Genomic DNA, 27033 nt, shown 5'->3' on the forward strand with positions numbered 1-27033 from the left:
ATACTAGAGAAAGCTGATGAGCGATTAAAAAAAAGAAAAAAAAAGATCTGTGCATATTTTCATGGTATCTGACACTATACTAAGTCCTCAACTGAGCAGAGTGTGGCCCAAGAGCCACCCGTTGGACACCCCTATCTACTCAGTATGGTATCGTTAATGTAAAATTTTAAAAGACACAAATCAAAGACAATCAGTTTTATGGGTATAAACAAGTCTATGGAAAAATTTTAAGTGGACAAGAAAGAGATCAGCTCCAAATTGGGACCTTTTCTTGTAGATCGTACTCACATTATAAAACAAAAGACATTTATTTGTCTTAAATTAGCCCAACTTAAATCTATAAAATATCTGGGCTTTCTATTTTAATTTTTTTTTTTTTTGAGCTTCATCCTTTCAAAGGTTATTCTGAATGCATTAGTTCTTAGGCGAGAGCCACCGTGCCGTCACCTGAATCAAACACTTCTCACACTGCCAGGGATGACTTCACAGTTGTTATTTAATGAACGCCTCGGCTAGAACACTGCCAATGAAACAGTTTTGAAATATTCCTGCATAACTCTTGTTATATGTCTCCGAAGAAGTTCAAACCATGAAAGAAAGCCGCATGAAATTTTGCTTTGCCAGCTTTGTTCTCTGGAGGGTACGACTGAAGCAGCGTTGAGTCTCCAACAGCTCAAATTACTTTTACTGCTTGAGAGCCACAAGTGGTTAGTGCTACCTGGTTCCCTGAACAGAGGGCTATTTTCTCTCTTCTTGAACTCAAAGGAAAGATGCTGGGATGAAGTATGGAGCTCCAATGTTCAGCACAGCAGTCTCTCAGATGGGGAGAATGGGAGGTGTTATACCTGCTTGAATGTATCCTAATGCCCTAAAACACTAATAACAACAACAACAAAAAAAAAAAATAGAAAAAGAAAAGACACTAACAACCTCCAGAACTTGGGTTGCTGTGTTACTAGAAACATATTTACTTTAGTCTGTGTCTCAGTAGATCCTTTAAAAATCCCAAGCAGTTATTCAGAGAAGAAAATCATATTTTAAAATGTCAGTCTCAAAAGTCACTCAAACACAGAACAACAAAGCCTGGTGACTAATTCATCATTCAGGCGTACGTGTTTAGCTAGGAAACTGTCCACAGCAGCACCTCCACAGGGTGGCCATAACCTTCGTAAGCAATTAAAATAGTGTGCAATTTCAAATCGCACAGGAATATGTTAGACAACCTCACTCCTCTAAACAAAGCTCCAATTTCTCATCACAATGAAAATAAAAACCAAAGTGTTTACCAAGGCCGACAGAGCACTAAATTCTGCACAGCCTATCCTGCTCCTTTCTGAGTTCATTCCTCTCCAGCTGGCCTGCTCTGTGTCAGGAAGAGTCCAGCCCCAGCGTCTTTGCATCTGGTGCTCCCTTGGCCTGGAATATTCTTCCAAAAGACATCTGCCTTCCCTCCCTCCTCCCTCCCTCCCTCCTTCCCATGTTACTGCACAGGGTTTTTCTGTCATTCCATCTAAACACCGTCCTCTCACTCTGGCTCTCTCTTTTGCCCTTCCCGAATGATTTTTTCCTTAGCACTTACATAAACTGTGCCCTTCATTAATTTTTCTTTCTTTTTTATTTCTGTGCTGTTGCACTAGAAAGCTCTAAGAGAATAAACTGTCTCGTTTCTTCTGATCATCAACACCCCAGGCCCTGGAGAAGCATTTGCAGTTCACCTTTTAACTGAATAAATGCATCTCTCTTAAATGATCTCTCTTTTCTACAACAGATTTAGATTATAAACTACAAATTGTACCACACTGCCCAAGACACAGTTCCTGGAACCCTTAGGTTCTTAAATCACCTGCTCCAAAATTTTGAATAATAGGTAAAGAAAAATAGAAGTAGACGCTAGGAAATTTGCTGTAGTATAATATCTTAAGATAGCCAGTCAAGCAATTAAGAAAAGAGAAGGAAAAGTCTGAAGGTAATAAGACCATTGAGTGTGAGTGTGAAGCCTCGGATTTACCTTCTCACCCCAACTTAACAACTGAAGAACGTACTTATCCTCTGTGAGTATCAGAAGCCTCCTCCACATGATAAAATAACTGAAGGGTCAGGTGTTTGTAATAAGTAATTACCACAATATACACAAAAGTAAGAGAGCAAATATTTCTTCTCTGTTTCTTTGTTTTAGCTAAACTTACTCAGAAATTTTTTTTTTTCATTTTAAGAGCAACATTCACTTACATGATTAAACGTCTGTGCATATAAGAGAAAGGGTCAGAAAAGCAATAATTGTAACAATAATAAATGTTAATAGTAAGTGAACTAAGGATACCAAATATTATTGAAACAATTAATGAATGATCTAATTTCACTTTAAAATATTTCAGGTTGCGTTTATATGATTAGTTATATTTGTGCTACTGATACATTAAGGCCACAGGAATACCCACAGCATCTGAAGAAAGCAGATTTTTACTTTAGAATCTGAATTCTCCCTTCATTACTATACAATTGTATTTATAAGCTTTAAATAATAAAACAGAAACATAATTTCACCTACATAGGTTTCCTTATAACAAAAATATCACATTAAATTTTTTTTTTTTCCAGAATCTGGGGGGAGGTGGGCAGAGGGAGGGTGATTGGTGGGATTACACCTGCAGTGCATCTTACAAGGGTACATGTGAAACTTAGTAAATGTGGAATGTAAATGTCTTAGCACAATAACTAAGAAAATGCCAGGAAGGCTATGTTAACCAGTGTGATGAAAATGTGTCAAACGGTCTATAAAACCAGTGTATGGTGCCTCATGATCGCATGAATGTACACAGCTATGATTTAATAAAGGAAAAAAAGACCTGATACAGAATCTATCCCATAGATCAGTATAATGATCGATAAAAAAAAAAAAAAAGGATCCAAAAAAAATCCAATAAAGTTTGGAAAATTTACCAAAAAAAAATAAATAAATAAACAAAAATTTCAGAAACTTTAAGGAAATTAGCTTCTTCAAGGAAGATGGGGAAATGTAAGAGAGAAGGGCAGTGTGACAGAATGACAGCTTCAAAAATCCTTCCTAGAAAGACTTCATAATAATGTTTTTAGGCTTTTTATGAAGTTTCAATTTAAATATGAAATGGGAAATATTTTGTAACACCTATGGAACATTTCTAATTTTCATCTTATTTATTTTATTTTATTTTTTTCGCTCTTATTTTTATTTTACCTGATGTGCTTTTCTTTTCTTTTTTGTCACTGAGCACTCAATTATCACACGTGGGTGAGTGATAGAGGAAGAGACAGCTTACACAGCAATGTGCCCAAGCCACTCTGCTCACGTAAAACTCTCAAATATGGTAATAGGTGTTGAACGAAACCAAGGCAAAATTCACAGGGAAATCTGACTTTTCTTTACTGGCTTTTTTTTTTTTTTTAATCATGCTGGTGACCTCATGATTTTTAAAAATAACTATTTGAGTATACTGAGACTTTATGTGGAAATATTTTTAATTGTCCCTTCCTTCCTTCCTTTTTTGGAGATAGAGTCTCACTATGTAGCCCTTGGTAGAGTGCTGTGGCATCACAGCTCACAGCAACCTCAAACTCTTGGGCATAAGCGATTCTCTTGCCTCAGCTTCCCAGGTAGCTGGGACTACAGGCACCCACCACAATGCCCAGCTATTTTTTTGTTGCAGTTGTTTAGCTGGCCTGGAGCGGGTTCGAACCTGCCAGCCTCAGTGTATGTGGCTGGCGCCGTAACACTGTGCTACGGGCACTAAACAAGCTCTCAAAAACTCGAGAAATAGATCTTGAAAATATTTTTATGTCAACTGAATAAGGGCTTCCACAATGTACACACACTAAAAGAATTACTTTTGAACACCTGTGGATAGTTTTTTTTTTTTTTTTTTAAATAACGCTAGCGAGATGTATTTTCCAGACACTTCTTGAACAGTCACCCTATAATAATTATTAACTGCAGGCCAGTAATTTTGGAGAATCTGCTTTACTTCCTGAATAATAATGTATTATTTTAATGTTGAGCCACATTTGTTCAAGCATGGTAACACGGTTTTTAAATTGCCTCTTAAGCATATCTTGTTCTGAAATACTTTTAATATAGTTAATATGAGTTTCTTCTGGTTTTGGGGAAAGTATAAGCATTCGCTTTACCACTAACATATCCGTGAGCATAAAACATAGATTTGAATCATACATTTCAGTGAAAGCTGTAGGATTCCACAAAGCCTATTTTCTGATAAAGGTGGTACAAAGTCTTTGAAATTAGCTCTTGGAACTGCTGTAACTCTTTTATTATTATTATTATTATTATTTATTAAATCATAGCTGTGTACATTGATATGATCATGGGGCATCATTCACTAGCTTCACAGATGGTTCGACACACTTTCATCACACTGGTTAACATAGCCTTCCTGGCATTCTCTCAGTTACTGTGCCAAGACACTTACATTCCACATTTACCAAGTTTCACATATACCCTTGTAAGAGAGCTGGGTGAGGACGCACACAAGTCATCCCACTAACCCTTGGGACAGTAAAAGGCTCAGTGGTCTGAAGAAAAAAATCAGTGTTTCACTGTAGCACAGGATGGCGGCCACAGTTTGGTAAACCGGTAAGAAGGGCAATATGGTTATATTTCTTACTTTTAAACAAATAGTAAGTTAACCAAAACAACCTACCAATAATTTTCAAATGTGTCTCAAATTGAAGAATCCATCTAAGTATCTTCCGGCTTTCCCTGATGAAAGAAACACTACCAATTAACAGCACGCAAAAACGTCCAGCTGTCCTTTGGAAAGAACTTACTCAGCAAAATTTCTGTGATTTTGGACACGTGATTTTTATGCATAGCACACTCCCGATTATTTGAGATCCCCTTGCTTTGCGTCAATGGTGAAACAGGTCTGAAACTAGCATCTCAAAGGAAACAGCGGAACATGGGGGACTAAGTATCTCATGGTAGCTGAGAGTTAACTCATAACACATGTACAGAAAAGCAAGGTCAAGTTGATCAGTGAAAAAGCAAGCAGTGATCCACGAGAAGTTTTCAAGGAAATAAAACAATTAATCAGTAGATACGCAAAGAATTTAGGACTCTCTGGGGTGAGGTGAGGGCTGGCAGTGAAGCTAGGCAGATAGGACATTTCTTCGCTTCCATTTCTGAGTTAAGTGATTAATAAGAATAACTAACACGACTTTCAAAATGTCAGATTTGACTAGAAGCGCTTATTCATTTTCTTAGGGTGCTCATTTAAACCCTGTAATACACCATGATGTGATGTTATTATTATCACCAATTTAAAGAAGAAGAAACTTGAACAGAGAGAATAAATAATTGACCCCACATCAGTATGTGGTGGAGACGCAATTAGCGGTAAGGTGACTAACTGCCCAGGTTTGCTCAGGGCTGTCCTAGTTTTAGTGTTCATTTTTGCATCTTGGAAAAGCCCTTCCCAAGGTTTAAAAAGCCCCAGATTTCAGAGAGAGCTACAGAAGGCTGGAGGAAAATATGAAATCCACAGAGTGGTCTAGAATTTGGGAGGGTGAGACAGGAGGACCACTGGAGCCCAGGAGTTTGAGGTTGCTGTGAGCTGTGATGCCAGAGGGCTTTAGTGTAGGCCACGGAATGAGACTCTGTGAAAAAATAAAAAAAAAAAAAAGAAGAAGAAATGAAAGAAAGAGAGAGAGAGAGAGGAAGAATGAAAGGGAGGGAGAGAGAGCGAGAGGGAGGGAGGGAGGTATTGAAAGCAGCAGTATTTTGGTGTTGTGGATACACGACTGACTGTCCACCTTCCTCAGTCGTTCCTGCAGGTTTCCCCGACTACTGATGTTAGTTACCGTGATCTGGAGCCTTCGTTGTTGCCTCGCTCTGAGAGATGCAAGCTCATTAGGCCACGTAGGTGCATGTGATCCTGAGCTCCTCCCTGACTTTGCCTGTGAATTGTCCTGCTTTGTCTCAAGATTGTGCTGCGTTAATTTTTATATGGTGAATCTTGCCATCATGTTTGCTAATAGTTCAGTGATGAGCAGGAGTCTGGCTGTACTACCACAGCTAGCATGGAAGTAGTAGGAAAGAGAGCTGAACAGCTGTTTTATTTTACAGACAGATGGAAGGATGCATGAAACTAGATTAGGGAGGATTCAGGAGGAAAAAAACAGAGCACTCCTTCCTCCCTTTGCCCTCCCCTCCCCTCCCCTTCTCTTCCTTCCCCCCCCCCCCCTTCTCTTTCTTAGGCAGGGAAGAGAAGGTGGTGTGAATGAACCCAGGGAGGCTGTATCTTTCACGTCTAGAACAAGACAGGCAAGTTTTTGTACATAAACCAAAATAGTTTATGGATCTGTTGAAAACAGCCGTCACTAGATTAGCTTGAGTATACAGTAGGGATCAGCAGGCAGGGTCGCTCTGTTCCCTTGACCTGTGCCCTGTGCTCGGAGTATGTTACTTTTCCAGATTCACAGGTCACAGCTAAAAAAATCCTGTGGGTGAACAGAAGGGGAAATTGTGACGACTAACATGTTCCCGTCTCACAGTGTGGAGCCGATTCCGTCAGATCTTAGCAATGATTATGCTTTGTACAAAACACTGGATGGTGAATCACTGCAACAAAAAATAACATTCCCTTAACTCTTAGGCATGTTGGTTTAAAAATTGGCATTTCAAATCATCTTCTTGATTTCCATGAAGATTTTAATGAAATTTAGTGGCTTGTCTGAAAATGAAGTAGAGTCTGCTCACCCATCTGCATATTGGACACACAGTAAAATGCATTGAATTTTGAGAAATTTTATTCCGCCTATTAACTTCTAACGAGAGCAAACAAACAGTTCTCATCTACTATATGTCTTATACACCTTTACACGATAAAAATATACAGGATTTGGGTGGCGCCTGTGGCTCAAGGAGTAAGGTGCCAGCCCCATATACTGGAGGTGGTAGGTTCAAGCCTGGCCCTGGACAAAAACTGCAAATAAATAAATAAAATTTATTAAAAAAATACATATATATATATATATATATATATATATATATATACAGGATTTGCCTGCTTGTGACATTGATGTTTCATAGGGAGAATTTGGGGTCACGTTCCTCAAAGGCTGCAGAAGCACTTACTAAGCTTGTTGGCTTTCTGGAAATGGAAGGAGATGGTATCCCAAGACAGGTACCTAAGAGATGCTCTCATTGTGGCCGGCCTTAAAAATAATGTTAACATATTGCACTTCTATCAAATTACATTTTCAAAGTGTGGGGCAAAGAGCAGGTCTCTGTATAATTTTGAAAGATATGACATATAAAAACAGAGATGAAGACTACAGTAAAATAAAAATGTACATGATGTCTAGGTATGATGCCTTAATTTTTTTTGTTTGTTTGTTTTTGAGACAGAGTCTCACTGTGTCACCCTCGGTAGAATGCTGTGGCATCACAGCTCACAGCAAGCTCTAACTCTTGAGCTTAAGCGATTCTCTTGCCTCTGCTCCCAACTAGCTGGAACTATAGGTGCCTGCCACAATGCCTGGCTAGTTTTTGTTGCAGTTATTAAGTAAAATTTTAAAAATTAACCAAAGGGGAAAGAAAAGGAAAGGAATGTACATGTTTCTCTAAAATCGTTTGGTGATCTCTGAAGAAGCCATAGGAATCTGGGAAAAAGGAACTCACTCTACCTGAGTGGTCTGAAGTGCTGTGTAGGCCGGGACAAAACTCATGCAGTGAAAAAATGACTCATAATGGGGATTCAAAATTGTTTCCAAAAATGTCACCGGAAAAGGGCAGTCTAGTAAAACAGGAAGTTTTCATTTATTTTCTAAACTGAAACTGGTTTAGATCATGCTATGGTTTGAATATGACAACCAAAGTTCATGTGATGGAAATTGAATCCTCAGCAGTGACGAGAGATAGGGTCTTTTTTAAAAAAATATTATTATTTAATCATAGCTGTGTACATTAACGCGATCATGGGGCACCCACCATACATTGGTTTTATAGACCGTTTGACACATTTTCATCACACTGGTTAACATAGCCTTCCTGGCATTTTCTTAGTTATTGTGTTAAAACATTTATATTCTACATTTACTAAGTTTCACATGTACCCTTGTAAGATGCACCACAGGTGTAATCCCACCAATCACCCTCCCTCCGCCCACCCCCCTCCCCTCCCTCTCCCCCTTCCCCATATTCTTAGGTTATAACTGGGTTATAGCTTTCATGTGAAAGCCATGAATTAATTTCATAGTAGGGCTGAGTACATTGGATACTTTTTCTTCCATTCTTTTATTTTTTTGTTAATTAAATCATAGCTGTGTACATTAATGCAATCATGGGACACCATACACTGGTTTTATAGACTGTTTGACACATTTTCATCACACTGGTTAACATAGCCTTCCTGGCATTTTCTTAGTTATTGTGTTAAGACATTTGTATTCTACATTTACTAAGTTTCACATGTACGGATCTTGTATCCAGCTATACTGAGTTTCATTTATGATGGAGAAATTAAATACTTTAATGACATTCATATGTTGAAGAAATTTGCCATCACCAAATCAGCTCTTCAGGATATTCTCAGACCTATCCTCCATAATGACCAGCCCAACCCTCTACCACAAAAGAAACTTTTGATAACACTTCAACTTCCACAGTGGCAAAAGGATTAAAGATGTCCACTGGACTTTCGAAAAACTTGATACCCAAAATTTTTCCAGACTTATCAATATTCTCCATAAATGTGAACGGCTTAAACTGAAGCTGCTTTCTGCCAGGGCAAGGCTGTGTGCTCTGAGGAAGTGGTTTTGGGGAGTTAAGAATGTAAATTCTTTAAACTTTGTCCAACTCAAGAAGACTTGCTTCGGACCAGATAAGGAGAAAAAGGATCTCTTTTCTTCTGTCACCTTGATTGGGCCAGAGGAGTATCTGTTTGGACACAAGGCTGTCAGAGTATTAAAACATCACATCTGTGCTGTGTGACTATGGGTCAGCTAGGATTTGGTTCTTGAGTCGGCCTCTGATTGTCTTCCTTATTAAGACTTCGTTTACATTAAGTCCATAATACTTTGAAAGGGTAAAAAGTAATAAGTAAATCCATGCAATTAATCAGCAGAAGAGTTAGTCTAATGTAGGAATGCAAGTGCAGCAAGTTCCTTGGGGGATTGTTTTCCTTGCTTTCGTGAGATTTATGACTGCAACACTGATGTAAGAAATAAACACAGAGCCAGCTTGATCCTCGGGGCGGCAGACTGGAAGCCTCAGGAGGAAGTGTGTGCTGCCTCCTGAGCCCACTGCTCTTAAAACTATCGCTTTGTCTGTGTCTGTTATTTCTCTATACTAATATTCTATAGCTCCTACTAATAATTTTCCAGTCTCCTTCACCTTGCACCACCAGGCCACTAGGAAGTAAACCCACTGCATGGTGAGGCTGGTCCCCGACAGACAATCTGTATGATGCATTTATAGGCTGAAAGAACCTCACTGACATAGGCGGCGCCTGTGGCTCAGTGAGTAGGGCGCCGGCCCCATATGCCAAGGGTGGTGGGTTCAAACCCAGCCCCAGCCAAACTGCAACCAAAAAATAGCCGGGCGTTGTGGCGGGCGCCTGTAGTCCCAGCTGCTCGGGAGGCTGAGGCAAGAGAATCGTGTAAGCCCAGGAGTTGGAGGTTGCTGTGAGCCGTGTGACGCCACGGCACTCTACCCAGGGCGGTACAGTGAGACTCTGTCTCTACAAAAAAACAAAAGAACCTCACTGACAGACAGCTGGTTTACCAAAGCAAGCCTGCAGCTATAAAGCAGATGGGCACTTTTAGTAAGCTGGGAACTAATTCCTACAAGTACATATAAAAGGCTATTAAGTAAAGCCACTCAGTAAAAGCCTCAGTATGCTATGCTCAGACGTGTTCATTGAGAAGGTTCTCAGCTACACGCTGCCACATTGAACTGACACAAGAAATAGGTGCTATGAGCTTAGTAAGAGAAGAAATGAATTTTAATTTTGACTGTATTCAGTTTCACCTCTACATAAAGAAAAGAAGGGAAAAGACAAATAGGAAGAATTTTATTTCGTTAAATACAAATAATCTATTAAGAACAAAATTGTAGTTACTTTCTTTTTAGAAAAGAAACATTACATACTTTTTTTTTTTTTGAGATAGTCTCACTCTGTTGCCCTCTGTAGAGTGCTCTAGCATCACAGCTCACAGCAACCTCCAACTCTTGGGCTTAAGTGATTCTCTTGCCTCAGCCTCCCAAGTAAGTGGAACTACAGGCACCCGCCACAACATCTGGCTACTTTTTGTTGCAGTTGCCACTGTTTTAGCTGGCCGGGGCCAGGTTCAAACCCACCACCCTCAGTATATGGGGCCAGCGCCCTACCCACTGAGCCACAGGCGCTCCCCAACATTACATACGTTTATGTGTCTTAAAAATACAGACTAATATAGCCTAACAATTTAAATGTCTAACAAAGACGTAAAGAAGAGTGAAGTTGTTATATCAGGAGACAGAAACATTATGCATAATGTTAATTATGTTATATTTTTCAACTATCAATAAGTATTACTATTAATAATGTTATATTTTTCAACTATCATTAAGTATTACTCATTGTTACTTCTACATGGTAACATCACCTTTATGGGCAGTCAGGATGTACTGAGTGTATTTTTGCTGTGATAGCACTGTTTCCCAGTTGGCTCTTTAAAAGTTGGTCATCTTAAATTCTCCATGCTCTTCAAACTTCATTAACAGTGGGGAGGACCATAAATGTTTTCCTTTTTTGGGACCAATTACAGATGGGCAAAGATTCAGCTTATGATTTTTGACTGCACAGCAGGTGTAACAGAACGTAACCACATGTAGTTCAGGTAGCATCTGTGTACTAAGCTCTCTGCGACTACAGAGAGCCAGGCTTACGTGGGTAAAAATGTCCTGACTCTTCCTTGAATACCATGATTAAAACTAGAAGTTTTGTTAAAGTATTTGGGAATCACTCAGCAATATTCCTAATGCTCAGACAAAACTTGTAACTTAAGTTTCCTTTCATGAACTATAAACACACACACAAACACCTGCTCAAAGCACTTCTCAGAGGGGCTGGAATGAAGTGGAATTGGCTGGAAAGCTGCAGAGTCAGGACAGGGAGCCACAGCAACACCAAACTTGAGTCACCCATGGTTAGTTTTGCCTTTTGATCATTTTTCTCCCAGAGCCCTTTCCCTTAACATGTAAGAAAAGATAAACTATCACAATGAGAAAAATAGTTTTATAATAAAGGCAAATTAGTAAGGGTGTTCAGCAGCCCCCTGGGTGAAGGGCTCAACTACAACTTGAACTTTCCCTTAGAAATGAAAGCATGGGACTGCAAAGTAACATAGCTCTTATGGAAGGAGGTACGGAAAATCCTCAAAGAACTCAAATTTGACCTCCTATTTGATCCTACAATCCTGTTACTGGGAATCTACCCAAAAGAAGAAAATCCTTTTATCATAAGAACATATGCCCTAGACAACATTTGCACTAGACTGTATTTTACAGTTCAATTTACAATCGCCAAAATGAGGAAATAGCCTAAACGCCCACCAACCCAGGAATGGATTAACAAGCTTTGGTATATGGATACCATGGAATACCAATCAGTCACTAAAAAAGATGGAGACTTTACATCTTTTGCATTAACCTAGATGGAGGTGGAGCACATTCTTCTTAGTAAAGTATCACAAGAATGGAGAAGCAAGAACCCAATGTACTCAATTCCAGTAAGAAGCCAGCAGATCATCTAATACACACCCTCATAAAAGAAAAACTCAGATCAATTCAGGTTGGGGAGCAGGAGAAAGAGAGAGGGGAGAGAGGGAAGGGGGATGGGGGATCTCAGCGTGTGGCCCACCTCTTGGGGTCAGGACATGATTATAAGAGGGACTTTACCTAACAAATGCAATCAGTGTCACACGATTCTTTGTACCTAATGAACCCCAAATAGTAAGAAAAATGAAAATAATCTAACCTAAACATTTGTACCCTCCTATTAATCTGTAATTTAAAAAAAATAAAAAGAATTAAAGCTAAACTAAATTAGGCTTACAAGAGAAAGTAATTTTTCATACCCAGATAAAAACCATACAAGAGAGACGGCACCAGGCCAAAGATACCTAATGGAATATTGGTAGATTCATCATAAGAACAGTTGTGGGTCTCTGATGTTGTTCGCAGACTGGTCCCCTCCAAATCTCATGTTGAAATTTGATCCCCAATATTGTAAGGGAGGCCTGGGGGGAGTGTTGGGGTGATGAGAATGGATCCCTTAGGAGGCTTGGTGCCGTCCTCCCAATAACAAGGGGCTTCTTTCTCTGTTAGATCCTGATTGTTAAAGAGCCTGTCACCTCCCTCTGCTCGCCCTCCTCACTTCTTCCCTCTTGGCAGGAAAAACCTTCCCCCCTTTCCATTCTGCCATGAGTAGAAACTTCCTGAAGCCGTCACCAGAAGCAAATGCCAGTACCACGCTTTGTGGACAGTCTGCAGAACCACTAGACAGGCCAATGTCTTTTCTTTGAAAATTACTCAGCCTCCAGTATTCTTGTATAGATGCAAATGAACCAAGACAGGTGCCTATGTCATATTCCGAATAAAATGACTAAGACAGGTGCCTACTGTGTGTCATATACTGAATAAAACAAAATATTAATATAAATATATACACAGGCACATATACAGATACACATACCCCATTTTAATTCCACTATTCCATTTTTGTTTTGTTCTCTGAGCTATAATAACTTCAGAAAAAATAAATGGGGTATTTATTAGGCTTTTTTTTCTTCTATTCTCATGCATAAATGTATTACATTTTGAGCAGCATAGGGGTCTTCCAGGTAAAAACTGTGGAGAAATTTACCCCAGAGGCTTACAGACAACTGAAATACTATTAAATTTTTAAAGCAATTTTAACGTCTTAAAAATTCTATCAATTGAATTTTTTTGTTGTTGTTGCAGTTTGGCCGGGGTTGGGTTTGAACCCGCCACCCTCGGCATATGGGGTCGGCGCCCTACTCACTGAGCCACAGGCGCCGCCCTATCAATTGAATTTTTAAACTAGCAAGTAACCATCTATAAGAGACCCTTAAACAGGAGTGTTTACATTGCAATGTTACAGACTAAACCTGCAGTCCCTTGAACTGTATATAACAAATAGTTTACGTCAGCCATATTTTTGATCAAATGCTTTCAAAACCTTCTTTATACAAGTCCCTTATTCTCTTGCTTAGAAAGCTCCATAAATAACTATTCTGGAAAATCTCGCCTAATTCCTCTAGAGTCCAGTAGTTTTCTAGCTTTATGACTTTATTTTCTAGACACGGTGAATGAAATAGGTCAGGAAAAAAGAAAAACAATCACTAAATTGTACCCATGTTAAATAAAGTAAAATTTTGTGATCTGGAACAAACAAAGTAGGTTGTTAAACACCTCGATTAGTTCTTACCGAGAGCAGTATAAGCAATTGAGAATACTTTCAGAATTAAAAGATTTTTGTTTCTTTCTTTTCTGTTGGTTGGTTGGTCATGTTTTTCTAAGTGTGGGTAAATTGGGTTGGTAGAACCATTATATTTAAAATTTGCGAAACTTGGTAAATGTAGAATGTAAATGTTTTGGTACAGTCATTGAGATAATGCCAGGAAGGCTATGTTAACCATTGTGATGAAAATGTGTCACATGGTCTATGAAGCGAGTGTATGATGCCCCATGATCATATCAATGTATACAGTTATGATTTAATAAAAAAAAAAATAAAAAAAGAGAAAAAAATAAATAGTTGAAAAGAAAAAAAATAAAATTAGAAAAAAATTGCTTAAGTGATTTAAAATCATCTCGCTAATGGGAAAGACAAGCAAATCGCTGAAAAAAATGATTCATTTTTAGTATTGATTTATGATTGTATTTAAAATACATAAAATACATGAGAACTCACAATGTCCATACAACTAATATTTTGAAGAGTCGGGTGTTTATACATAATTATAGCATCTTGCCACAAATCTATTATTTGAAAGTATCATTGTGGGGGGAAAAAAAGAGTCTGTCATTTCTAAACCCAAGGCAAAGCCCTGGCCTAAACTTCTTTCTCTCAGGAAAAGCTTATCTGAATAGATACAAACAAAATCATTATTTTTTTAATTAAAACTCTATTAAATCTTTAGGCACGGAGTGTTAACTACCGCGTCCTCTTACGATCAAGAGCTTAAGGGCTTTCAGGGCTGTTAAATACATAGTGAATTAATAAACCGTATTTTCAGAAAGCATAGTTCTTAACATAATTTTCATAGATGTCATTATTCAATCCTTAAAACAATTCTGACAGAATGGTAGGAAAAATCTGTATTAGTCTCATTCAGCCAATTAATAATGTTAACAGAGAGGTCTGACGATTTGCCTGTGGATAAGAAGCAGTTACTGACAGAAGTGGAATCAGGACCCTGAGCCTCCCGATTTTTAATTCTTCTTCCTACTCCCCTGAACTACAAATTGGAAAAATAATAAGTTGTGATTGCAAAGGATGTTGTGACTACATGTGTAACAAAGCATGTGGACTCCATGAGATGCTTAAGACCTTAAAGAAAACATTCTCATCCCTGCTCCTGCAGGTCCTGCAACACTTTGGGCCCTTCGGAGGGTCGAAGTCCTCACCAACCTCTACCTTGGATTTTTGGATTACTTCTTTCTTTTTTTTTTTTTTTTCCAGTTTTTGGCCGGGACTGGGTTTGAACCCGCTACCTCCGGTATATGGGGCCCGTGACCTACTCCTTGAGCCACAGGCACCGCCCCTGATTACTTCTTTCTGATAAAATATTTCTCACTATAATTACAGCTGTGTCTCTAGCTGCTATTTTTAGCCAAGTTTATTTCCTGAAGATGAAAAACACTGTAAGTCATGATTGTGAAGAGCACAGAATCCATGGTATAGAATTAAAAATTTCCAAATTGCAACAGTTTTGAATCAGTACTATGTTAAGAAAGAAATACAATGGTTTTGAACAACAAATCACAGCCCATCCTTAGACCAGGGCAAAGTTGGGATGCAGGGGATAGGATGTACTAAGCTTTGAAAAAAAAGATGCAATCATCAAACTCAAGAAACTGAAGCCCTTTAAAGATAATCAAAATCAATGGAGAGTTGAACTAACAGAAGAGTAGTTAGGTTTTTTATCTCCAAAGAATTAAATTGTGATTAGAGAAAAGAGCTAGTGATATAAACAATATCTAAGATCCTTTTCTATAACATTTGTTTCGGTGCACTACAAAACCACAATAGAACCACTACTTCAATTAGTTTGAAACGTATGCACCTGTTAACTGAAATACTCCCCTGGCAACAGGTGTTCACAAAAGAGAATCATGAATGTGAGCTGGATGTCTGGCCTGAGGTTTTTAACATTCTTCTCAACAACTGAGAAACCTGTAAGTTATCTGCAATCCTGAAAAGGTTTTAAAATATCATAAATACTCTTTCTTGGTTTAGTATCAAATTACATAATCTGAATTTCTTTCATGGTTACTTTGGTGTCTGCAACAGAAGACAATCACAGGTTTCCTTAGACAGATGCAGGGAGCACTCAGAAGTGGTGACCCCATCATGTTACCACCTTGGAGTTCATGGTGCCAGTTTTGGAGAGTTATAAGTAGATTATACAGGCTCTTTGGCCTAATGGAATATTCAGAGATTACCCCTGACAATAGCTGTTTTTACAGATTCTAATCAAACAAACCAACAAAAAAAAAATCCTTACATCAGTATTATTAAACTTATAACTGTTTAAAAACAAGAATGAAGACAAAGCAAAATGAAAAACCTCTTGGATACTGAAGAAATCATGAACCGTTCTACCATGGCAGATGGGGCTTGATCTTAAGTGGTGGAGATGGAAAGGTCAAGACCAAGTCAGACTCTTGGTCAGGCAGAGCTGAGGGACTGAGCGTGCAAATGAGCCAGAGGAAATGAACCCAAGGTAACACCTCGAGTAGGATCAGAGAACTGGGAAGGACGCAGGAGCCATTTACCAAGTGGGAGAAGACTCAGCTGGGAGGGCACCACCAAAGTGTAGCTCTAGAATGATGACTCTCATTCCGTGAGTCTAAGAAGTCACATTATGTCAGTGGTTAGATCTGAGTCTGGAGTTTGAAAATGGAGCTAGAAATCTGTGGGAGTCCTGAGATGAGGTGTACAGCCACCTGACTGCAGAATCACCCATAGAGAAAAAACAGGTGCCTAGGATGGCCCTCTGGGCCAGAGGGACAACAAGAGGTCATGGAGATGAAGGGGACACAACGGAGGAGGCCAAGAAGATCAGCAGCTGAGGATACAAAAATCCAAGACCCAGGTACCCAAGGCAAAGTAAAGAGAGCATTGCCAGAAGGTGGCCAAGTCAGATTGTTCCCATGTCACCTCTCTGGGCAATTCTGGCTCAGACAGAGCATCCTCCTCTACGCCCCTATATCACAGGGTTGGCCGTGATTATAATATTTATCAAAATGATGAAGCTCGCTGCAGCTCATCTTCTCTGCCTGTCTTCCCCATCCCCAATCCTCTCTTGTTTAGAGGTGTCAGGGCCACAAGTTTCCACTGCAATCTTTGGACTCTACTAATGTATCTGACAAGCAGGATGCAGGAAGTTACACTTAATGAGAGTATTAGGTAACACGTCAATCCTTTCATCATGGTTATCTTAACTTAGTGCTCAAGCATGTTGATAACAGAATAAAGGAAGTGTTGACCCAACAGCAGAAATGACACAGAGAATAGATAAAAGCAATTTAGCGTATCCCTAGAGTCCTGGAGTGAGACAGGTGCATCCAGGTACCACAGCTCAGTGTCAGCAGTGATGGAGATTATTCTGATAATTCTTCTTGCTCACTTTCCAAACATAGTAAGCAAAAATTCTCCAATACGATTTTGCTTCCTTTATAGATTTTCCTATATAGTTACAAAGTGGTAACTAGCAAACAAAAATATCCATTCCAACTAGCTGCTGGGTCTTCACCTGTGCATAAATACATTAGCTTTCTGTTTTAGACATTAAGGTAAGTTGGGTCAATATGTTTCTTTCTGGGTCTCTAGTGATGATCAGTCTCTTTGGTTTCTGTTTCTTGTTGGTCATGAATGTGTCAACATCATGTTGTGAGGTCAAAATGCTCTGACTCGGGCAATCTAAAGAACTTGTGATACCAGAAGCCCAGGACACACATGCCGTGTGACTGGCTGCTCACAGGACATATTGATTTCCATTTATTTTATCTCTGTTGACATCCAATAATGGTCACAGTGGTAATGTTCATATAATGGACTGGGAAGAGAGTGCAGGCAATGAACTGAATGTAAAATGGTGTTTTCTTGTTGCTGCTCATTTGATCCATTCTTCTGAGTTCATTACCTAGGCTGAGAAGTAATATTCCCAGAGCCGGAGTAACACGTTCCAGATTTAAATCTATCATTTGTTAGTGTAGCTGTCTTGCTGAGATAGAACAAGTTGTGATGCTCTGACAAAATATAGTCTGCGTTCCTTTGAAGATCAAAATTTGAACTGCTAATCCAGCTCAGGTAATTTTATTCTTAAGTTTCTAAGGGGCATGAAATGGGCCTCATTCTCCATCTCTAAATTCACATCAAAAAAATTTTTGGATGAAATTATTTGGATCAATGACAGATAGTAAATAAAACCTTTGTCACTGTTCTCACTTTTTAAGAAGTGTTATACATTAATGAGTCCTCCAGTTTAAGTGGTAACAGGATTACTAATGTTATCTGTCAATCTCCACATCAAGGTTCATAAGTCCCTTACATTTTCATGTCCTAAGTATATATGAAAAAATAAATCCTCTTCACGCCGACCACAATAGCCTTTGACTGGGCCCTAGACTTCCTTTAACAGGACTTATCGAAAGAACTGTCACACTGAAACCAACCTAATAGGTTTATGTTTATTATCCACAGAGCATTTGGAACAATCTTTCTAAAATGCAGATTAAGCTGGTGTCATGATTGTTTAGACAGATGACCATCATTTCTCAGTTGCCCACAGAATAACAACAAAGACTCACTACAGTACCTCCTGAAACCCTGGGAAGACAGCCCACACCTGGGCCCCTGACTCCTGAAGAGGACGGGGTGAATGCTGAGTGGGGACAGGGGTAGGTTCTCCCCAGATGCCACACACAGGAGCAGAGCCCAAGAATTCTGCATTCAGATTGTGTGTCCTCAGTCATTACATAAAGGGATGCTTCGCTAAGTTAGGATATAGTTCATTTTGCTTTATTTAGTACTTGTAAATATGTAAACACATGGGACACATGATATGTAGGATATTACACTTCCACTCTGCATATGCAAATGCCACGCCATCAAAACCTCCATTACTGGGCCCTTCCCAGCCACAGTTCTCCGGAATTCTTCGGCTCATCTCCAACTGCTAATGTTGAAGATTAGTGTGAAAGTTGATCATATAAATTGGGTCATCCTTGTTGTGCTCATTTAGAACAGTGTCAGAGGACCAGGCAGGGGACCTGTCCGGGACACTCAGGGCTCATGACATTGCTCCAACAATGGAGTTCTCTGCAAGCCTGGTTGCAGAGCCTTCCTGTTGTAACCTGAAACCAGATTTACCTAAGAGCCACTGAAACAACCCATGACAACTCTAGGAATAGTTTTACCACCACCAGTCAATCACCAATCAGTCAGAGCTGGTCAATTCCCCAAAACTTTCTAGTGCCAGTGAACTTTCTAGAAAAACCATGTGTAACATGTCCCCTTTTTATAAAACCTCCCACCTCGTCTTTATTCTTCAGACATGCCCTGCATACCCTGAATTGCAATTCTTGTTTTCCAAATAAAAATGTTCAATTCACACATTTGCCTCTATGTTTTCATTTTGATTTCAACACGAGCCATGTTGCACCAGTGGTGCAGAAATCCCCAACTCGACACCACACCTTACACAACGTGACATATAATATAGCATCTTTCTGATTTTGCTCATGCTGTTTTCTCTAACTGGAATGTTCAACTGCATGGCTAATTCATTAATCTCTTAACACACAGTTTGAAAATCATCACCCTTAAGAACATCTCCTGACTTTTACGTACTTAGTCTTCCTACAGTATTCTGTACAAACTTCATTCTTTTCACTACCTTATTACATTAAGTAGCCATCTGTTTCTACCTCATCTAAAAAAAAAAAAAAGACGTTTTGAAGGCTGTGTCAAAATCCTAATTTTATATTGCTAACACTTAAATACGTGCTGAATTGAACAGCATGGGTAAAAATACACATTATTTCAAATTTCACTGTACTTATAAATACAATTGCCTTGACAATGCTATTTACCAATCACTAAAGTTGAAAGCTAAGCAACAGTACTTAAATAATAAAAAAGTCTACTTAATTGTATAAAAGAATGCTCAGTCTTTGCCAAAGCCAATCCTAGGTTTTCAAATATTTTTTCTCTATACAATGTGATATATACCAAATAATTATGATAGACTTTGTCTAATGCAAAGTGTTGTGAAAACTAAGCTTTACATTTTGCATAAAGGTGTTGAAGCTATGAGCGCTTTACCCTAACAAAGTAAAATTTCAACACTTGTTCCAAAGACAGATAATTTTTATAAATTATATAAGATTCCTAATCTTAAAATAATCCTTAAAAAGATATAAGTTAAATTGGTTTCATTTATGATGATACTTGAAGAAAATTGTGAGAAACTATATTTTCAGATTTTGAATATAATTATTCATTTAGTTGATGACTCTTATAATATTTATAAAAACGTATTCTTTTCATTAAACATCTTATTTGAAACTTTAGAAAGCAGCCCATTTTTTAAGGCCATATAAAAAATTTATACATAGCTTTCTTCCAGGTCTAACAATTGTTTGGGCCCAAACAGGGAATTTGAGTCAGCAACCATTCTTGACCTATTACGATGAAAGAAGCAAGCTATTAGCATTCTCTGTTGTCCCTGGACATGGAGTATCTTGCACAGAACAAAACCGACGTTATCAACACTGCACATTTCTTCAAACTGAGTATCTCAGCCTTCCCTGCTCCTGATAACCTGAGTATCAGTCTTCCCTGCTCCTGATAACCTGACCTGTCTAGGACTAGGGTTCCTGGATTCTGACAACACTGTGTTTCTAACCATCACTGCCATTCCTCTGCTTGGGTTGCTAACGTGAACTGTCAGCCTTCCCTTCCCCTGCAAATCTGTATTCTCCATCTCTCAGACAGGAAAGCCAGTTGTACAAGGAAAAAGCTGACGCACAAATGACTTTGAACTCAAGTGTCTAAAAGACTTTGGAAACCCCCTATCACCTGGGTTTCTTCTAAGAACAGTGTCTTGTCGAATGGACAGGACTGATCCATCAGCAGGACTCTGTCACGCCCTTTACGTTGCTCTGTGTACGGTGTTAATGGTTGCTTTTCCAGAGTCAGCTTGACAGCGTTTGATCTCGTGCACAGATTTCCAGCCCTCAGTCTCCCGTCTCAGCTTGCTAACCCAACCCCATTGGCTCTGGTCTTAGAGTCTGCTCTTGCCCTGTTTATGAGATTAGGGTCTGTCATTGATTTATACAAAATAAAGTGGGGAGTCTAAGGGAAGTTTGGGAAGGAAACGTCAATTTTATGAGCTATGTTGGTAACAAGAAGGGAGAGAACAAGTTGTTTGACTCATTCAGCAGGATACGGCTTGAACCCAAGAGAGTATCAGGACAGAATGACTATGAAAGTGGAAAAAGCTGAAGTGTGACGGCCGTGCAGTCAGGACTGTTCACGGTGCGCGAGCCGTGTGTCTCACTCTGTGGTCTATGACTTACCTTCACTTCCACATGTGCCATCAGCACGGCAAAGTTAGTGAGATGGTTACAGGAGCATGTGGTGTGTGTCTTGTTCGTTGTCAGGAGCCGACAGCCTTGGGTTGACCAGTAACCCGTCATGGTACGCTTGGAATAGCTCCAAAATGAACAGTTGGGGTTGAAATTTTCCTCTGACTGCTGCAGGGGGGGGAAGTCAATAAAACCAATAACTACTTTAGGATCACGTAAATTAGGTAGGAATTTTCTGCACATCTAACACAACCTCATACTCTGTTCTGATTTTCGTGGCGACGTCTGCCAGTGTTTGCAGGGTAAGTGGAACTCCCCAATTCTAAGCAAAATTGAATATGCATTGTTGTTTGTTCCCTCTGGTGAGAGGTGGGGTCCTGTTTTTGTTTTGTTATTAGCCTTAGGAGACTAGATCAGTGTTTCAGAATGGTGTCAATGAATTTACATTGCTTAGTCAAAAAGTTAATTCTCTAAACAATCAAATTCCAAAAGGAGGTCTTTAGAAATCTTTGCTGATTTACTACTGTAGTTTTGGGTCCCGCAAACCTATCTTTACATAGGTGTAACTGCTTCTAGTATGAAACCACGCCCAGTTTCATGTAATATAGTGCTGTCCTTTTTCTTAAGAAAATAAATTTCATTGTTTATGTTTAAGGTATACATTATGATGTTATAGAACATATAGAAAATAGAAAGATTATGAGAGTGAAGCAAGTTAACATATTCATCATCTTACAGTTACCCCTTTTTGTGTGGGACAAGAGCCCCTAGAATCTACTCATGTAGCATGGATCATATTTAGCAAAATTTTGATTCGCATATTCATGATGGTACACTTTAGATTTCTAGACTCAGGCTAACACTTTTCAGTCACAGAGAAGCATTTATGAATTCATCTATGAATGTTTTACCATAAGTATTTACGTACATGAGAAGCATTCTACAGATATCACTGCTGAAAAAAAATCACCACTACATTTTACGGATGAATTGCAAAACATCAAATAATAGAAAAATACCTAAAGAAAATTAACACACTGAATATTCATGTTATAAAGGAAGCAGATGATGGGACCAACTAAGCTTAACATTCCATTGTCTTACCTTGATATGTTTGACAGTAAACACCACAGGGTCAGCCAAATAAACCTTATTACTGAACTCTTTGTTTATTGCTGCTGTGATCACAGGGGAATTGACGATAACAGAATGGTTTGTGGACATAGCCTCCGTTCCCAGCTTCATGCTAGCATTCTCCGTGGACAAATAAGGACCCAAGTTGTCATATAGGACAAAGGCCACTCTTATTTCTCCTAAGATAAATATAAATGTGAATGATAAATTGGCAAAAGTCTGATCTAGTGTGTACATTCTACTTAGGTTTGCTAGATGGTAAACAAACCAGTAAAATACATATTCATGCAAAAAATCAAGTGTTCATTTCAAACAAGGTGCCAGGTCATTCATGAGAAGAGGAGAGTCAAATATTGCTAAAATCGCTACTCACCGGTATTTATTTATTTGTTTATTTTTGTCTTTTGGAAACAGAGTCTCACTCCATTGCCCTGGGTAGATTGCCATGATGTCATAGCTCACAGGAACATTAAACTCTTGGGCTTAAGAGATCCTCTTGCCTCAGCCTCCCAAATACAGATGCCCATCACAATGCCCTATCAGTTTTTCTGTCTTTAAGACAGGGTCTTACTCTTGCTCAAGCTGTTCTTGAATTCCTGAGCTCAGGCAATCCACCTGCCTTTGCTTCCCAGAGGGCTAGGATTATAGGCGTCAACCACTACACCTGGCCTTGCTCATTACTTTTTTTTTTTTTTTTTTTTGAGACAGAGTCTCACTATGTCATCCTTGGTAGAGTGCCATGGTGTTATGGCTCACAGCAAACTCCAACTCTTGGGCTTAAATGATTCTCTTCCCTCAGCTTCCCAAGTAGCTGAGATTACAGGCACCCGCCACAACGCCTGGCTATTTTTTGGTTGTAGTTGTTATTGTTGTTTGGCAGGCCCAAGCTGGGTTTGAACCTGCCACCCTCGGTGCATGTGGCGGGCACCATAATCACTGTGCTAAGGGCATCAAGCCCCTTGATCAATATTTTTTAAAAATGAACCTGAATCTCTATCTCACTATATACTTATAATTGAATTCAGGATAGATGATCTGCCTAAACATAAAAACCAGAACCATAAAGCTTCTAGAAAAAAATACAGGCTAATGTTTTTGAACTATGAGGAAGGTAAGGATGCCTTGGATAGGGCCCCCCAAGACACTAACCATAAAATATCAACAGTGAACTGCACTTTATCAAAACTGAAAATGTGTGTCTATAAAAATACATCATTAAGAACACGAGTAAGTGAACTACAGATTGGAAATATAAATAAATATAGAAGTGATGAATTTATAAAGCATTTCTGCACTCAACAATAAAACAACCTTAAAATGATGAAAGACATAAACGCACACGTTAAGAAAGAGATAAATAAAGGGCTCGTGAACATGCGAGAAATAAATAATCTGCATCATTAGTAATTAGGGAGATGAAAATCCGAACTGCACTGAGCACCATTCCACACTCAGTCTGCCTGAAGCAAAAAGACCGGCCGCACTAATGGTGATAAGGACATGGAAAAATGGGAACTCCTGGTCACTACCAGTGGGAGTGTAAAATAGTTCAACCCTCTGCAAAGATGTCTAGCAATTTTCTATAAAGTTACATACATCTACCATTCCTAGGAAGTGAAAATTTTTATTTACAAAGAAAAAAACCCCTAGTATAAGAATGTTTGTACAATGTTAATTCATAGTAGCTCTACCCTGAAAACAACTCAATTATTATTTGTAGGAGAATAAATAAAATATTCTCCATTAATACAGTAGAATATACTATGTGTCAAGAAGGATCTGATGATAGAATGGCATGACTGAATCTCAAAAATATTTTGCTAAGTAAAGGATCCAGAGAGGAAAGAGTGTATACTGTGTGATCTCAGTCATGTGAAATCAGAGAACAGGAAAATTTGTCTATAGAAACAGCAATGAGAAGAAAATTTCATTAATTAGGGTGAGGGAGTGAAAGAGGTGGTGGTAAAAGACATCAGGAAATATTGGGGGTAATTGAAAAAAATTTCCTTCCTTCCTTCCTTCCTTCCTTTCTTATAGTGTCTGTCTCACTGGGTCATCCTGGGTAAAGTGCCATGGCATCATAGTTCATAGCAAATTCAAACTCCTGGGCTCAAGCAATCCTCCTGCCTCAGCCTCCTGAGTAGGTGGAAACAACCTTAAATTTAATTTTTCTATTTTCAGTGTCTTGTTTAATTTTTCTATTTTAGAAGAGACAGGGTCTTACTCTGTTTCAGGCTGGTCTTGAACTCCTGAGCTCAAGCAATCCACCTGTCTTAGACTCATAGAGTGCTGCAATTACAGGTGTGAGCCACCACACCTGGCCTATTTTTTTATTTTATATGATTACGGAAATTTGTACAACTGTCAAAGACCTCAAGTTAAATGTTGAAAGCATATGTATTTGAGCACATGTAAATTATATCTCAACTGCATTTAAAAAAAAATAACAATGAGAAGGATGGAAAATCTTTGTCTTAAAACTCAATTATCATGCTCTTTTAAGATCACTCTCCCACACTCACTATCTTTGAATTTTAGGGTCAAGTGAGGAAAGAGTAAACTGAGGGTCAAGTGGGAAGACAGACCAAAGTAATTCAATACTGGACATTTTTGTAAGGAGCGAGCTGCCGTCCAACACCTCAACTGTGTCCCCATGTTTGGGAAATTCCCTGCTCTTAGGGGTTGAACAACACAGAATACACATATGCTTACAAAGAGGTAGCTCTGGGCACCTCAGCCAGATGCAACAGTCAGATGCAGCAGCCCCAGGCTTCAGATGAGGAGCCTGTGACACGAGGATGCAGGCGGTGGGGTCGCAGCAGCAGCATGGTGGTTACTGCATCCGGAGTTACTCGTAACAGCCACCGCCATAATTCACAGCGATGACTCTGTGCCATGCAAAGGCTGCTATCAGCCTCCTCAACCTGGTATGCTTTGGGGCCTGATTCTCAGCCTTGCCGTGAGTCTAGGAGAAATCCTTTATCCTTTCAATAATTCAGCAAAGAGATATGATGAGAGTTACCTAGAGGAAGAGGGCTTCCTTATCTACCCTGTGAGGGTTAGCACAGTACTGAGCAAATCATAGCAATCCACCATACTTCTTATCTGTTGTAACATAGGATTTAATTTTAGTTCTTTCCCTTTACATTTAGTATAAGAAGTCTGATTTTGGAAGGTTAAATTTAAGAATATCCATGTGGATATTCTTGGGCTGGTGGTGGCTCACACCTGTAATCCTAGCGCTCTGGGAAACTAAGGCGGGTAGATAGATTCCTTGAGCTCAGGAGTTCAAGACCAGCCTAGGCAAGAGTGAGACTTTGTTTCCAACAAAAGTAGAAAAATTAGCCATACTCTGTGGCAGGTGCCTGTAGTTTTAGCTACTCAGGAGGCTGAGGGAGGAGGATGGCTTGAGTCTAAGAGTTTGAGGTTGCTGTGAGCTATGATGATGCCACAACACTCTACCTAGGGCAACAGAGTGAGACTCTGTCTCAAAAAAGAAAAGCCAAAACAAACAAATGAAAAAACCCCATGATTTTCAAGTTGGTATTAACATTTATTTTAATTGGCTTCTAATTGTCTGATAATTCATATTAATTTCTACTTGTGGTACCAGCCCACCTCGTTTTACCATTACACTTAGTTGTTGGTAATTGCTACAAATTCTCCACTCCACAATTAATGCCAAAATGTGACTTCCAAAATAAAAAATTATACATTAATTTAGTAAGTAATAAATAAGCATATAACTTCATGTGACTAATCTAGACATAGCTCAATCTTCACTAACTTTGTGTTTAGGGAGTGTGTGCCAGACATTTTTTAAAGTACTGCAGTCACATCAGTGAACAAGGTTAGACAAGATCCCTGCTCTCATGGAATTTATTGCCTGGGGACAGAGTCAGACCATAAGCAGGTAGATCAAAAATAACGTAATTTTTTTATAATAGTAAAAGTTATTGCTATGAAGAAACTTTGGCATAAACATAGCTAATGAGAAAAGAACAACTGGTAAGAGTGGTTGACCTTAGGAGATAGGGAAAGGTCTCCTAAGGAGGTAGATTTATTCTGAGAAGTGAATGATGGGTTGACATGCACAGAAATGTAAAAGTTATACTCCATGGTATGCAGGTATGCATACACTACATTTTATTAATCTACTCAAGTATTCATGGGCAAGTGGGCTGTTTCCACATCTTTGGGACTGTGAATTGCACTGCTATGAGCATTTAAATGCACAAGTCTTTTTTCTAGAATGACATTTTTTCCTGAGGGTAAATACTCAGTAGGGTGTCCACTGGATCAAAGTAGGTTTGTGGTGTCTTTATACAACCTTCCAAAAAGGCTGAACTAGTTTGCAGTCCCACTGACAGTGTGTTTAAGTGCTGCTTTCTCTCTGCAGCATCCACACCAGAATCTGTTGTTTTGGCACTTTTATAAAAAAGCCATTGGCTGATATCTCCTTGTGGCTTAGATCCCCACTTCCCTGATGAATATAAACACTGAGCATTTTCTCATGTGTTTATTGGCTGTTAGTCTGTCTTCGCTGGAAAAGCTTCTGTGAATGTCTTGTGCCCACTTTTCATGGGGTTGTTTGATGTCTTCTTGCTCATTTGCGTGAGTTCTTTGTAGATTCTGGTTATTAGCCCTTTATTGGATATACAGTATTCAAATATTTTCTCCCATTCTATTAAAAAACTTTACAAGGGCAATCTACAAACTCAGTGAAACTTCGTCCTTTAGAGGAAAAAAGTCAGAACATCTGGACCTGGGTGTTTCTGATTGCCCTCATATTGAAGTTTCTGACCACTGAAAAGTAATGAAATACTTTCCAAATCTCACTGAGAATTCTGCAGAATAAATGTCGTCGTAATCCTGAAGATACAGTAGAAGGGAAAGAGTAGGAAGTGGAGCAGAAAGAGGATGGAGAAAGAGGAGGAGCGGGTGAGCTCGGAGATGGTAGCTGACACTCCAGGCCAACCAGCCACAAACTGATACAAGTTCAATTCTTTCAAGCTTAAAAAACA

The 27033-nt window shown here is 39.1% G+C and overlaps 1 protein-coding gene across 7 annotated transcripts in view; it reads right to left on the reverse strand.

Annotated features, from left to right (window-relative positions):
* The window catches only part of ADGRL3 (adhesion G protein-coupled receptor L3), a 784489-nt gene that overhangs the window by 95547 nt on the left and 661909 nt on the right, over positions 1–27033 (reverse strand). For all 7 annotated transcript variants that reach the window (XM_053607086.1, XM_053607089.1, XM_053607085.1 and 4 more), the window contains 2 exons: positions 21980–22188; positions 20867–21043 (listed from right to left, as the gene is read on the reverse strand). In XM_053607086.1, the coding sequence (XP_053463061.1) occupies positions 20867–21043; positions 21980–22188 (386 nt within the window). The remainder of the gene's footprint in view (positions 1–20866; positions 21044–21979; positions 22189–27033) is intronic.

The sequence above is a fragment of the Nycticebus coucang genome, chromosome 10, assembly GCF_027406575.1.
Source record: "Nycticebus coucang isolate mNycCou1 chromosome 10, mNycCou1.pri, whole genome shotgun sequence".
NCBI lineage: Eukaryota > Metazoa > Chordata > Mammalia > Primates > Lorisidae > Nycticebus > Nycticebus coucang.